A 16,323-nucleotide genomic window follows, 5' to 3' on the forward strand; every position below is an offset into this window, starting at 1 on the left:
CTTTCCTGCCTATGCAGGGGGTCAGACTTGATGATCTATTGAGGTCCCTTCCGACCCTAGCATCTATGACTCTATGACTCTATACTAGACTAGAATTGAGGCACTGCTAAATTCTAATCCATTAATTGTTCTGGTAGCTCTCCCAGTGCCCCCAGGAAAGTCACAGAAAAGGAGAACCACTGCCATTACAAATTCACTTGAATATATTTTCTGTTCTTCAAGTAAACCTGTGGGAAAAGGCAAATTCCAATGGAAAGTCCCAGGTTTTTCTGAATTGTATTATTGGTGATAGCCATTTTGCCGTTGTATTTTGTAGTGAGGAGAACAGGGACTAGACTGCTCAAAACTATAATTGTTCAAATTTCAAGAAATCCACAATGAGTCCCAGAGGTTCCATGCACTGGACATTCATACATACTCCTCTTTCCACTTTCCTCCACTATATTTCTTCCTTGTCCGCCTCCAGGAACCATGGTTTCATCTAATCTCATCAGGTTCCATGCGTGTTCCTGAATTGCTTCTCAAGCGGAGATCACCTTGCAGAGGAGGAATGTTGTATAAGACAATGCAAACGCTTAATATAATTTTACACAATTAAATTCCCACGAGTTTAGAGTGAGATGGTGTCACTTTATGTAATTATTCACTTGCTTCTCCTTTTTCCTCATAGTCTGCAAAGCTGTGACCTGTAGTAGAGAAGCAAAGGGGTTTTCATAGGCCTTGGGGAAGTGGAGAGCATGCTGCGGAACCTCTGTTCCCTTCCCTTCCCTTCTGCACGCAAGAACTTGATTTGGACCCCCTCCATGTGCAGTGGGAGAGCAGAATATCATGGTAAACTAAATCAGTACAGGTTCTAGAACCACAGTCATGGTCTAGGACTTTCCCAATTAGGAAGGCAAGTCAGAAGTTAGAAGCAGATTTGAAAATGTTATTGAAAATGATTTTCATACAGTGTTTTCCACTAAAGCAAAACCAGGGGACACAGGAAAGAAGCAATTTGTGGTTAATCATTTTCAGAAATGCATATTAGTCATCCCACAACATGCATATATGTTTAAAAAATAATCATCAGTTTGGTGCTGTTCTGGCTAAGAGAAAAATATGCATTATTGGGTGTGATGGCTATACAGTAGTGCCTGGCATGCTGTTGCCAAATAGCTGCATACCCTGAATTTTATCCGAGAGAGTGGTAAAACACAGCAACAGATTGGTTATCAGGCTAACAGCATGATAGCATGAATATGTGACTGCTTCAAGTTCAGTAATTGGCATTTAGAGTCAAATCTGAAGGCAACTGAGAGAAAAGTAAGTCACCCATTTAGTTATTTAACAGAAAGATATGCATGTTCCTGCAGTTTCCTGCTACCGCAACATGCTTACAGCAACATGACAGCACCTCTGCTGGGACCACACAATAGCTTATTTTAAGTGAAAATCACATGAATGTTTTCTGTGTCCAAGGATACATCAAATCTATTTGTATTCAAAATACTTAATATTCCTGATCATAAGGGGGTTTATTTTTTGGTGGGGAAAGAGGGTGGTTACTTAAAGGGCATCCATATAAAATATACTTATTCTTGATGTTAAGTAGTGGTGATCACATACCTTTGCAGATTATTTGGTAATTATAAAGTATGTTGAATCCAGTGTAATTCTTATTGACTATAAATAGATGTTGGTGAACTGCACTGGGTAAAGTAAGAACAAATCCAAACCGAATCTAACACTAACCTTTCAGATTCAGAAATATCTGGTCAAGTTCCTTATTGACTCATGTGTTAAAGGTTTGTTTCTAAATACTGTAGATAGATTTGGAAATGTTCTGAGAGAAGCATTTCTGAATTTCCCAATAAACCAAACAATGGTTTATGAATGGTGGAAATCTTGACTAATTTGCCATGACGTTACCCCAATTTCTAGTCCCCCAGAGTTTGGAATAAATAGCAAGATTTTTGGAGTCCTAGCTAAATGCTGATGTTCTGCCATTATCACCTGTACCCACATGTCTATGATTTACTGCATTGGGCATGTGATAAAATATTGCTATATAATTATCCTGTGAGTATATGATACAGTGCAGTAGAACCCAAATATTTCACACCCGATGAGAAGATAAGGCTTTGTAAAATAACCAGGGATTTACAGCGCTGCAGCCAATAGCTGCACAGGACTGCTGAAGTGCTTCTGTTCTTCCAAAGGTTTCTGCTTCTCCAATCAGCGGCACGGGACTACTGATGAGTTCCAGGTGAGGCGAGAAGTGGTGCTATTGGAAGTAAAAAAACACCGCAAATGGCTTAGCAGCTCATCCTGAATTCTGCAATTAGCTGCAAATTAAGATAGTTGAGAATGAGCCAGATATGAATGATCTGAATTCTACTGTACATTGGGCTCATCTGCACATGACACTACATCGCCATAGCCACATGCTATGGCAACACATCATCTGCAAGCACGTACATGCGACCAGCAGCTACTTCACCGTAGCGACACACTCCCCCAGTATAGCACACCTCTACAACGAAGTAGCTGCTAAAAATAACTGTGCACTGCACATACGATGCAGTATGGGCTGTTACTGTGCTGTGATTTAGTACTTACAAAAGTAGCTCCTTCCCTCCACGGTGGCGGAAGGGAAGTCCCTACTTTTGGAAGTACTAAGGAAGTACTGAAGAAAGGACTAAATCACAGCGCAGTAACAATATCACCATAGTGACACGTGTAGAAGTGCCCATTGGGCCATATAAGGCTTTTGCTGAGCTCAGTGATAGCCCCATATAATATATAATAGTTATGACGCCAAACACAGTCCCATATTATTCTTCAGAAACTTGCAAACATCTAAACTATGCAATAAAGTATTTCTAAAATATAATATGTTATTATATGAACACTATAAATCTGTACAGAAAGCATGTGGCATATGTCAATATAGTCCACTGCTGATGCATTATAGATATGACCTACCATATTTCACGGTGTATAAGTTGAGTTTTGAAGCCAGATTTTTAACTCTTAAAATTCAACCTTGACTTATACACTGTCCCCTATGAGCATTGCTGCCTGGACCCCCCTGGGAGCTCCCTGGGAACTCGAGCAGCATATGGCCCATTGGCAGCCCGCCCAGCCAGCCCCAGGGGGTGCAACCACTAGAAAGGGAAGGATCACCCCCTTGCATCTCAGGGGCTGCCTGGCCCACCAGCAGGTCACCCCCTGGCCCTGGGGCAGGCAGGGAGGTTCTGCAACAGGAATGATCAGGCCCCTCACCACTTCTGCCATCAGCAAGCTCCTGCAACCACCAGGGCATCTGGTGCTGCCCAGGAAGGGGCTGACTTGTCCCATGGGCAGCGTGAAGTGTCAGGCAGAGGCTGGGGAGGGAGGCTGGGGTGTCAGGCAGGGCTGGCCTCCCCCCTTGCCCTGCCTGACATCCTGTGCTGCCCATGGGGCAAGCCAGCCCCTTCCCAGGTAGTGCCAGATGTCCTGTTGGTCATAGGAGCCTGCAGAAGGGGGCGGGGGGGTGCTGATCCTGCTTTTGGCAGAGCCTCCCCTCCTGCCCTGCAGCTGGGGGGGCAAGTTGCTGACAGGCTGGGCAGCCCATGATCTATGGGGGGAGCAGTTCTTCCCTCCGCTGCAGCAGCACCTCCCAGGGCCAGCCAGGCAGGCTGCCAGCAGGCTGTATGCTGCCCAAGCTCCCAGGGGCCTGATCCCACTTCCTGGAACCCCACCAACCTGCCACCTCTCCCGTGAGCCCGCCAGGGCTTCCAGCACGTCACACACTGAAGTGGGGTCAACTTATACAATGGCTCTACAAAAATCCTAACTTTTATGTACAGAAATATGGGGTAGACTTATACACTGTGTCGACGTATACTCCATAAAATATAGTATTTACATTTGGTAATGTTTTATGAAATGAGATGGTTTTAGGAAAGAGGAAATACCAGTTATTAGTAACACTGAAAGGCTTTACATAATGCTTTCCAGCTGGTTTTAGAATGATTAATATTTCAAGTATTGTGAGTGAAGACTTCAACTAATACTGCAATCCTCTTAAAAACGCATAGGAATCCTACCTCTGAGAAGTGACATGGACACTGTCATAGATTAGCTGAATTAACAGATCCATAAATAATTCTGCCCATTACACAGAGTTCCCTAAAAACGTGAACAAAGGCTAGACTTTAAAAGCAGCATTTAGCATACATGCAGGGATACAGGTCTAGCTGTAATAACATGTAAATTTAATCACAGTTATAAATCAACAAACCTATACTCTTCCCTGTCTTTGTATTGTTTGGTTTTACAGCTTGCAATTGCTGTCATGCCACACTACCTAAAATGCTGAAAAAACCTGATGCTTAAGCTCCAGGATCCGCTGCCGTATTGTTTGCATGAATACATGCCACCCAACAAGCACACGGCATGCCTGTTTCCCTTGCTGATTTTAACTTGTGAATGATTTAACTTTTGTCTCTGTACTACTGTTTTAATTTGAATGATTGAACTATATCTTTTCTCTGAACAGACCTAGTATGACCATACAGCCTTAGGATAAAGACTGTATGAGACTCAAACTGACTAAGATGGCAAATGATTAGTACTGTGTGTGTTTTGGTACAAAAATATTTAAAATGTCTATTCTAATTACCTTGTAATTTTCTTGTCTTTTCCTCATGTCCCTAATATGTTACTGTTTGATAAGGGAACGGTGAGACAAATATTTCATTTCTGTATCCACAAAAATGTTTTTATATACCAAAATGATAGACAACTTTGAAAACAAAAAAGATAGGCAGCTACAGGACCACGAATAGATAGATGAGCTTAATACTACATCAACAATTTGCATATTTTGAGCAAGTGGGATATATTTGTATGAGACTGTCTACAGGCATCTCCTCACCAGCCCCATATGTCCCCAAGTATATCACTTTACATTGTTTGCTTGTTTGCAAACAATGGTAAAATGTAGGAAGCCCCTCATGGGTCCCCTCATAAAGAAAATTAATAAATAAATAATCCATTCTAACATTTTTGACCAATTACAGAAATACTAGAAAAAAGTGCCTGTTGTTAGGGTAGTGTAGCTTCTTTATAGTGATTCCTCACCAGGCATCACTTTAAAGGTGAATTCATTTCTTTGCTGAGGGTGAAAGCAAGAAAGTTCTGTACTCCACTTAAATCTGATGATGTCTTATCTTGAAGGCTTAAGAGGTCCAGAGGCCTTGTGCTGGCTCTTGGTAAAGGAAGAAATTTCTCCTTAAATGTAGATGTCTTAGATGCCCAGCTTCCTGCTTTATGAATAGACAACTGAGATAGGTGAAGAGCTAATTCAAACCCCTTCTCCGTAAAACGCACTGCAGTCCAAAGGAAGTGCAGTCTTAGAAAACATTACATTGATTTTTTTTTTAACTCTGCTATCAACTTGCAGAAAAAAACATCTGGGCTAAAATATTCAAACTTAACTGCCTAGAGCTAAGCTTTTGAATCCATATGTAAATCCCCAGAGCTTAATCCAACAAAATGCTGAACACTTCAGGCACTAATCCAGCAGCAGGGTCCCCTCACAGGCATAAGTATTTGGATTGGTCAGTGCCAAGAGGGTTTAGCCCTGAAATAGAAGCTGCTTACCCCCTTGTTTGCTATCAGATTCAAGATCTTTAGTCACCATTGGCAACTAAAATTGTCAGCAGATGCAGGAAGGGGGTGAATGGCAATGGCATTCACCACCTGGATTCTGGAGTCATGCCAAAGCAGCAGCTAGGGCAGCTGTGCTGGCGAGCCACTACCTCACCACCAGAGGTCAGTTGTCTGGCCCAGAAAGCCAAATAAGTTGCACACCCCTGAGTTAAAACATGCAAGCCTACACTTTTTCTACTCTTTTTTAATTCTCTTAGACTGCTCTGATTTCAAACCATTAATCTTGCAAGGTAAAATCCCAGTGGTGATGGTGCACACCCTTCTCTTTGAGCAAATCAGACTTCATTTCTTTGTTTCCCTGATTACATTCTGTATATCTGTATCTATATTTTCAATGACTCTGGCATTTCCAGTTATGCATTTCCAAATACATTTAGCATTTCATATTGATTTATATTCAGCAACAAATTAATTGCATTTCCTTAGCCAACACATGCAATTCACCAGTAGTCTGTATTGGAAAGATAACAGGGAGTAGTTTCTTAAGGAAAAAAATGGAAAAGACCCACCATCCCTGGAAGTACAGGGACATGAACCATTGGGCTTCGTCATGTACAAAATGGCTGAACTTGCAGCAGTTCCAGCATCCATAGTAAGCTATAAAAAATAAAATGTTCCCAGGTAGATTTAGACTCTGCAGGTGTTCCTGAAATTAATTCACTTGTACACTGTACCTGAAGCCCAGCTAGCTGCACCTTCTCTTGAAATATTAAGGGCTGTCAGATATGAAATATTTCTGAGGGTGAAGGTCACCCTTGTAAAGAAACCTAGATCTAAATATTTAGAGTAAGAGTTTAGGGGGTGAAGTTGTTTCTAGAACTAGAATTTAAAAAAAAATCAATCAAACCTGTCTTAACTTAAAAGTATTTAGAAATTAAATAAGATGTTACTGAAAACCTTGGGAACTTTTTAAAGTGGTACCATATGTTTTTTGTAGGAATGCTTTGGTTGAGACATTGTATTTTCAAAGGGATCACATTTCCAAAGTGGGTAAAAAGCTGTCTTCTAAAATGGCACAGTTTGGTACGGTCAGTCATTGGCATGTATAAAATCTGTAGCATGCACATAAAAATGGCACTTGTATATTGCCCCTTGAAACTGCTCCCACCAGTTTACACACACGTTCATTTGCCTGCATAGCATCTATCATCTGAACATGCAAATAGCATTTGTGTGTGCAAACTGGAGAGGAAGACATCTCCAGCACCTGATTGATATGTGCTGGTGCCATCTGTATATAGTGCATATATGCAGATGTTTGCTGGTTTCACCCCCTTTGGAGATGTGCTGCCATACCTGTTTTATTTACATTTGCATGAAAAGCTGGCCGCTTATTTTAAACACTTTTTCTCTTCTTTTAATTTTCAGTCCTAATGCTCTTCCAGAAGAGCAGCCACATTCCAGCTCTCAGTGTGCCCCTCTCAACTGTCTCTCTAAGCCTCCTCCTTATTCCTAATCTTCATATGCAACGTAAGAATAAAAAAAAACAAACAGAATGGAATTCATGCAACAATGATACAGGTTGCTTCCAAACGGGTCTGACAGACAATCCTGCCTTGTTGCTGCATTGACAAGTCTGGATTCATATCCGCAGTTTTGGCAACTGAGGGAAGGTTGAGAAGAAGAACACAAAGCACAGAGCCCAGCCTGTCAAGAAGACTTTTTATGGTTCCTCTGATTGTATTCAAACTTTGCTATTTGACTGAAGTTTAGCAAAATGTAACATCTTGAGAAAATGTTCCTCCCAGCCGCTTGGCTTTAACCTCTGGAATCCTGAGAGACATAAGCCAATATTAAAAAAAAAAATTAATGTTACAAAATCCTATCTATACATCCCCCAAGTTCAGCCATAAGAACTGGTTTAGATTTTCTTTTCTGTTCTTAAGAGTATGATATTTATTTTTCACTTTATTTGCACCATAATTCTGTGTTTATAAAATGCAGTCCTTTTTGTGAGAGTTGTATTTAATTCCTTTCATTTTTTTTTAAATGAGCAGTAATAGCTTAACTTAAGAATGGCTGAGTTAATATTATGAACAATTGAGGTTTCTGATCTTGACCAGAGAGTCTGGCCTTTTTTATTGCACAAAAATGTTGATGATGGGGTGAATTGGAATGTTAACAAGAACTTTGTATTTTGCTGCTGCACTGATATAGTTTATGTACTTGTCTTCTAATTTCTATCACAATAGCTGCTGGTTTTATTCTAGTTCTTCACTGGAAGCTAATTATTAAACCTACGGAGGCATTTATTTTTGTTCACCTGCACGCTTGCATCGTAAGTATATTTTTGCATTTCAAGCAAGTAGATGAATTGGTGCTGTTTTTTGGGGGGGTGGTCTATTTGGTACTTGAGAAAGATAAGGTGAAAGAACTTGAAGTAAAATGTTGTGTGCTAATTAAAATGCCCAAGTTGTTTTCTTCCTTCCAGCTCCCAAATTCAGGATGCTAGCTTGAGGCCTTACTTGTAAAGGAATAGCGCGAATGGTGGGGTTATAAAGATTTAGCGTGGACTATTCTGTGGTGAAATATCTCCTGCAGGTAGGGTTGATGGCTTGGATCAAAGGTGGTAGGATTTTGCTGTAGTGTATTTTTTTCCTTGCCAAAAATCAACAGACACAGAACCTTAGCTCATTGTCAGTTCTGACAAATACTCAGGTGATCTACAGTACACACAGATTCTATTGCAACAGTGCACAGTGTTCCTAGTTAAGGATTCTTTCCTGTAGAAGATGAATCAAGCTGGTTTTCCGAGTTGTGGATTTTCGTAGCTAAGTGAAGGATAGCTGAATTTATTTTGCACAGAACCTGACAGCAAGACAAGTAGCTAAGTAAAATGTTGCCTTTTAGCATCTTTGGGCTTCCCATTTGGTTTCCAAAAGAAAAAAAAATGCAAGTACAGCCCACTCATTGCTAATTAGCATACTACTTGCTCTTGGTCAGGTGGCCTTAATTTATTTAAGGGAGAAAGGCTTTGACATTTCCATTTCTCCTCGTCTGTTCCTTCTCTGCAGTATAAATATAGTCTACAGGACAAAACCATGATATAGCTTATGTTATGCAGCTGTTGAGAAAAAAAATTGCTGCTGATAGAGTTGGAAAAATTCAGCATATTCTGCCTGAGTGTGAGACAAACGAGTGGTCTTCTCGTATTAATGATGCTTACCAAATGTTATAATATACAGTACGTAGCAGAGGAAAGAATCAATGACCAATCAGTGTGCCTAACAATCATCATTACCATAGTACCAGTAATGAAGGTGCTGTAAATAGAAGTATTCTATGTAATCAACAATGTATATTATGTAACCCTGGCAGAACATTTGAGCTGTTGTATCAAAATGTTCAGTCTCAGAGGTGGAGAAAAATAGAAATAAATTGGTGTAAAATTCTGATCGTACCAACCTGACAACTCTTTGCAGTGTTTTTATATGAGTTTCTATGCTGTTCATATGATCCTCCTTATATATCATTCACATAACTATTTAGTCCCCTACTTACCCTACATGTTGTCTTGTTTCAAGAAAACCAGATAAGACTTATTTAACATTTTACTGTTTTGGCACTGGAGATTACATGCTATGTAGATTTTTATTAAAGAACTGTTTTGCCTAGGGCAAGTGTTGCCTTTAAGCACCTCAGAATAACTGACCTTGTTAAGTGGTACGTTGCTATTCCACAATGATAGTGTCTATGTTCAGCAAAGACAGCTGCTGTATATCAGTTCAGCGAGAAAAGGATTAGCATTGCTACACTGAATACAGTTGCTGCAAGCTTTACTTTGAATATTATCTCCTTTTTTTCATGTCCAAACTAAATATCCAAATTAAACATCTGTTGAAACTTACAAAGAGTATCCCTTCTTCACTAATTTAAAAATGAATTGAAAAAACCTCACAGGAAGTACATTATTTATTTCAATGTAGATATGAATCTGTGGGGGGAAATGCCTATTTTGAAGTCTTCATCCAAGAGTGTGTTCATTTTTTAATTGTGAATTGCAAAGTAACTTTGGGAACTCTGAAATACAGCACTGGTATGCTTGTTTGGACCATGAGTAATAGAACAGCTTTCAATGAATTAGAGGTTATGGTCATCTTTTATAGAAATAAGTGAGTTTTTAAAATTTTGATTCTATTGTTAAGCTTGACATTAATTTTTAATTCTAATTTCTTGATTTCTAATTTTTTATATATAATAAAGCAGAAGTAAGTGACAATTTAAGAGAACTAGGAAAGAACCAACTTAAATGTAAAAATGACTGTAGTTATTATTGCATTGTAAGTAATAAAGCTTTGTGGGCCTCAGAGAAGTCTTGCAGCTTTTGTCAGTTAACCAGTTAAAAAAGAAAATTCAGATAACACAAAGCCTTCTGGGTGAGGCGGTAATCAGCAACATGCAGTTTTGTAAGATGTCTAATACGAGGCATTTCTGTACACAAGCAAAAACACAGGTGTCTGTGGATGTTGGCAAAATATTGTCTATTGCCATTTATAAACATATTCCTTCAGATATGTTTTCTTTTGTCCTTACTCCAACATACAAAAAGAACAATGAATACATTTTTTTTTGCAAAGTTTGGGTATACTTAAAAATGCCCATGTGTATCCCACGCAACAACAAAGCACCTTGCCAATCTTGCCCTGACATTCATGTCTGAAACGCAGCTGCTGTTCACTAAGAGGGCCTCAGAAGTCTTTGGTTTTCAGGTAGCCTGTATAAAACCTTGTGCATGCCAGTTTTGCTCTTTTTTTCCAGACCTCAGGAGAGGTTTTTTTCCTGGTAGAAACAAATGATCTCTTGTGATTGGCAATGCACAGAAGATAAGCAAATGAATAGTATAAATCAAATAAAAATATAAAGGGAGAAAAAGATAAATAAATAAATGACAAAAATTTGAAACTGGCTAGTGGGGAAGAATATATTTTCTGCCAGTCGGTAGAAAACTTGAGATTTTTACAGAATACAAAGGTATTAAAATTTCCCGGGTCAGATCATATAAAAGGCTTTGCCTTCTAGATAAAGGCAGCAGAAAGATCCTTTCTGATTGATCTCTGACAGGTGTGCATCTGTGCTAGTACCACCCAAGTTTTTTTCTCCCCAGTAAATTAATATAGCTATATAGTAGGGTTAATAGAATGAAATTATAATTAAGATAAAGCTGAGAGTTTTAATACCAAGATGACTTTCATTTTTTTTCCTCTTTGAAAATTATGGTGTGGTTTTAACCATTTGCCATGTTTATCTCTAAATAAAAGAATGATTACATCTTAAAAGATGACAAAAACATTGCCAGTAAAAGCTGCTGACCTAAAATCATAATGTTACTAGGGTTTGCATACAGCTACTAGCATCATAAAGTCAAATCCTGCTTACACTGGTTACGATACAAGCAACATTTAAGACCACCATTGATAACTCCTTTAAAACCTGACCCTGCATCTCTGTAGTCAGGACAGGTTTTGCCACTGACTCAGTGGAGCTGGTCTGGGGCCCATAATAAGGTTATAGATTATACCAGTCCTTCAGAGGTCTGTTCCCTTTACCAGGTGAAAGATGTGTACATTTGTTGTGGTTGCTTTCTGTACTGAAGCAGTCTTTGACAATGGCAAGCACTGATGTTTTACATTTGAAGCATGATCATTGCTATAGTCACCTCTTTAAAAATGATAGCCATCATTATTACACTTCAGTTTTGCTTCTGTTCTACATGCAGTATTTCTGAAGGGGATATACAGTATTCAGATTTCTTTTTTTTTGCCATTGATGAATGTTGGGGTTTTTTTCTTTAAGTGTCCTGTGAAAAAGAAACAAAAAAAGCAATTAATGGCCTTTAGCCTTAAGGCACTAATGCATCTAAATATGCAATATAAAATGTTTGCATGGGATTCTTTTCATAATATAACTTTTCCATATCCATGACAATGAAGCTAGAAAATTCTTATTTCTTGTATGATGCTCTTACTCATGCTAGAAATGCAAGACAACTGTTAAAGGGAGTCTGTAACTTTCATCCAGAGATGCATGACTCAAATCCTCATTTCATTTTAATCTCTTTCCCGTGGAGTTCTTGAAAATCTCCTCCATTAAACCTAACAATGGCAATTGAGTGATAAACTGATGAGAGAGAAAGGAAAATTCTAATATACTGTGACTGAAGTTAATTTGCTGTCAGACTCTGGGGAGACAGGGTCTTGCGTTTCAAACAGCATCTTTCTTTGAAGGTGTTTGCTGTTCTGCTCATACTTATTTTGCTGTAATAGGAACAGTAGAGATTATTGTATAGTTTTTCTCAGCATTAGTAAACTTGGTTAAGTAATTAGGTTTTTATTAAACCCTGTATGATTTTAAAGGTTGCTTGGAGATTAATGAACAAAAGTGGTTGGTGCTAGCTGACATCATTTAATCAGATATGAAGGAGAAATAAGAATAATCTAGCTTTTTTCTATCCCCAGGTATGGCTTTGTGCACCATGCCAGTGGTTAAATTTAGTACATCTTATTACTTACCACCCTACTGATTTCAAGCCCTATGGTTTGACTGTTAAAGGGATAATTAACTTGATCCTTTGTAAAAAATTAAAAAAACAAAAAATCTGATGTTTTGTGACTTTTGTAATCTACTGAATGTTTCCATCTGCATGATGATCCATATCTAACAGTCCATACCGATTGCTGTGTTCCTTTCAAAACAGTTTTAACATTGGTGAGATTTGTGACAAACGCAAATTTGTATACTGTATGTTTACTACTGTAATAATGCAGCTACTCCTGTGTTGAATTTCAGTTATGTTGTTACTACCTTCTTGGGGTTTAAATAATGGAATGTTTCTAGATGGTGATGAATACAGAAGTGTATGTGCTCATGGACTAAAAGACTGAACATTGGAAACTCTTCTTTGCTACATTTTGTTTAAAAAAGCAAAAAATCGCAGAAGAATTCTTGTTTCCAAATATGCAACATTATGTTTTCAAGATGAAATAATTCCCATGTAAACTCTTCCATGTCTTATACCTGTAGACAATCCTAGGTGAATGCCTTGTGAGGGATTCATACAGTTTGTGCTTATACATGTGTAGTATGATCATGCAGTCAAATGGTTGGGAAAAACTCTAGTGCTGAAGAAGTCAATTAAAAGAAGACAATATACTGATTCTTACATCTTTATGTTCCAATTAAAATTACAGTGTAATGCATAACTGTTCCAGTAAATAAACTGGCTGTTTTTGGTCATTTAATTCTATGCTCTCTCTTTTCTACCTGTTTTGGCCAGTTGGTAGTGTGCTTGCTTTGGTCTGTATCCCACTATGAGCCCCCAAACCCCCTTTTTATATTAAAGATGTATTTCTGTAAGTTAAAAAAAAGTACTAGAATTAAAATAAATAGTTTGGTGCTTCCTTTTTTTTCTGAGGTTGAGGTATTTAAATAGGGACTTTATCTGTGTGCATGGTTTCAAAAGATTCATATAAGCTCTGAAATACACCAGCATCTCTATAGAATAATACCATGCTCTGTACGATGCAAATCTTTCGCCTCAAGGGATATTCAGGCAACAGGAGTACTGAAGTCAGCAGAAAATTGGGTTGCAGATGTTGTGCATAGTGCAGCAATAAACCATACCTGTGCATCAAAGCAAGACACATCTGAAACATTTCCCTTTGTGGAAGTGCTGTCATAGGACATTAAAGCTATTCTCATCCGGCCAATTGCCGTGCAACCTTCTAAAAGGCAATTGCTTGATAAGCAGGTATTCCCCACATTAATGTTGATGAACCTGATTGGCAGCAGGTTTCCTATACAGCAGGATATATATAGTGGAGGAAAAAACTGCAGAAGAAACTGACTCTCCTGACTTGCTTGCCCTTCATGACAGCTGATGTAAGAGTCTCTTCCTTTCTTTCCCCAACCCCCAACCTACTTTGGAAACTATAGGAGGAAGTAAGAGTGGTAAGTAAGAGGAAGTAAGGTTTGTTTAGAGTGGCATAGTATTGTAAGTGCTTGTCTTATGTTCTTCTTACTCTTCTCCACTTTTCTGGTGTACAGTGGGGAGAAGAGTCTCTGCATGCCATTTTACCTGCCTTTATTGCAGCCTGGTGCTTGACATTAAGCCTCACATCTGCAATGTACCTTTACCAAGCTGTAATCATTTAGGCTGAAATTTTCCAGGATGGGTGCCTGCCTTGGAATGCTTGGTGTGATTTGCTTTCAGTTAAAGCAATTTAGTTGTTTCTGAAAACCAAATTAGAGAAAAATGCTATTTCTTTGGACTATGTCTTTAAACAAGAAAAACCTTATCACTGCTTTACTTATAAACCCCATTACTTCAATGCTTTTGAGCAGAAGCAGTGTTTATATGGATATGCCTAAGTGAGTCAATGCTGAGCCTTGCAGATATACATTAGGTAGGAGTACTGGGAGAAATATACCTGCACTAGACTGGCACTGTAGCCAAGCTAATTGGGCCTCCTGAGAAGCATATTAGCTCGGGAGGAGCACTAGGCTCATTTAGGTGTAACTTGACTATCTACACAGCACTGCCCTGAGCAGTATGGACACAGCCTTGTTGTAAGAGCTATATCCCTGTTTTCCCCATGAAAAAATGCTAAGTTCCTGGGTGATACTGGGCAAGTCCCTTAAACCAAACTCTGTGCTAGTGGACAGTAATTATATGCGCCTCATTCTCTGGGTGTCTCACTTGATAGACCTGCAGAGGTGCTGAGTATTCCCAGCTGTGACTGAAGGCAAGAGAAGTTGCACTTTGAATATTATATATAAAGGGCAATAAAGTTGAGAGCACAAAATTAGTGCATACTGTCAATAGTGTGGACCCTAATCTCTCTGCATCATACAAATGGTTCCCTGCCCTTTCTACCTCAAGTTATCTGAAGGAAACCTTTTGAATTGCCTAAAAGGTTACCAGCTACTTTTCCCCCTCCCTTGGTTAGAAGGTAAGCATCCAAAGCCCTCTTTATCAATCTACTGTTGCAGCAGAAGGAGGGCTTCCCTTTGCAACCTTACGTTGGTTCTCAGGGCTCTTCCTAGTGGGACTCCTGCAAGAAGTAATGAAATAGCTCAGTTCCCAGGAACATTCATGCCACTGTAATGAAATGAGTTGGTCTATTTTATGACCAGTGTGCACCAACTGGATAGTATACCACAAATTCATGCCACAGACTATGGAAAAACAGACAATGACTTAACAGACAGACACTTTCTGGAGAAAAAATTATTTCAGTGAAAATGACTATATACTCTAGAACAGGTGTCAGCAATCTGTAAGAACCATGGGCCTCCACTTGCAACCTGGCTGTCACCTGGACCACCAGTTTCCCTCTGCAGTACCCCAGCCTTTCTTGCTCTGTGCCAAGGGCTGCTCTTGCACTAAAGCCTCTGATTCCAATTGCCACTGATTTTTTGGCACTAGTTGCAGTGGGTATCCCCAAATTTGGTGATAAGGGTAAATGTAGGTGGCAATAGCTTGTTAAGAGAACAGCCCTCAGCACAGAGCAGGGAGAGCTGAAACGCCTACCTGCTGTATACTACAGAGGGTATCAGCTGCACATAGTGGAGAAATGTATGGTACAGGGTGAAGAAAGTGTCCATCCCCCATATCCATGGACTGCTTCCATTCACTTTGCAAGTCAAATCCAGCCCATGGGCCATATGTTGCCAACCTCTGTTGCACAATACCCACGAGTTGGAGCTGTATCAGTGAAACAAATGGGTGTGCAAAGATTATAAATGTAGAGGCTTTCCTGCCTGTCCTGGGATGGCTCTTCCCCACTTAATCCCATCAAAGTGAGGAAAAAGCATACACAGATCTTGGTTATCTTTTTAGGATAGACTTAATTTCCAGGATTTTCTCACAAAATCATGGAAAGTGTTAATATACCTATTTTTCTTCAGTTGCAGTTAAAGCATTTTATCAAGTCCCACTTATGTAGCCTAGGTTTCAGGAATCATTACTAAGAGTAGACTCACTATAGGAAAGGCAACTTCAAAGGACTTGCTGTCAATTATAGCAGAATGCCTTGTTACTGGGAGAGGGAAAAGAGCCTAAAAACATATATATCTGTATGCATTGAGCGGAAACATGCAAAGGAAGTCATCACAAAATACTCGCTTAATAGGTGTGAGGGCCCTAAAGAGAGAATAAAACCTTTGGTTCAATCCAACAATGTAGTTTTACAGAACATGCATGAATGGGGGGAGGGGAAGATGAGGGCGGGGGAAGCTGTGGACCACCAAACCATGTGGCACCCCATCCCACGACTGGGCAGTACATATTGAGGGCTATAGATTGTACAGAAAGGACAGGGTGGGGAAGAAAGGGGGAGGGGTTGCGCTCTATGTCAGTGAGCAATATACATCAACCCTCATCAAGACAGAATCCAAGGATGAGGAGGTAGAAGGATTGTGGGTTAGGCTACATGTGGGGGCAAGGAGAAAGGGATTTGGTGGTAGGGGTCTGCTACAGACCCCCACATCAAGGGGAAGAAAGGGATTCGGGGCTCCTGAGGCAACTCTCGGAGACCATAAAAGCTAAAGAGGCGGTAGTCATGGGGGACCTAAACTACCCGGACATCTGCTGGGAGTCACAGACAGCAAAGTCCCACCGCTCAC

At 39.6% G+C, this 16,323-nt stretch overlaps 1 protein-coding gene across 8 annotated transcripts in view; it reads left to right on the forward strand.

Annotated features, from left to right (window-relative positions):
* BICD1 (BICD cargo adaptor 1) overlaps window positions 1-13,018 on the forward strand; it is a 273,364-nt gene extending 260,346 nt beyond the window's left edge. For 4 of the 8 annotated variants that reach the window (XM_006022501.3, XM_025202870.1, XM_025202872.1 and 1 more), the window contains exon 10: window positions 7,069-7,303. In XM_006022501.3, coding sequence (XP_006022563.1) covers window positions 7,069-7,156 — 88 coding nt within the window. In that variant the 3' untranslated portion in view covers window positions 7,157-7,303. Of the gene's footprint in view, window positions 1-7,068 lie in introns of all 8 variants that reach the window. The other 4 variants (XM_014519404.2, XM_006022503.2, XM_014519403.2 and 1 more) reach the window with 3 other exon arrangements.
* Window positions 13,019-16,323: the final 3,305 nt, after the last annotated feature.

The sequence above is a fragment of the Alligator sinensis genome, unplaced genomic scaffold (assembly GCF_000455745.1).
Source record: "Alligator sinensis unplaced genomic scaffold, ASM45574v1 scaffold957_1, whole genome shotgun sequence".
Lineage (NCBI taxonomy): Eukaryota > Metazoa > Chordata > Crocodylia > Alligatoridae > Alligator > Alligator sinensis.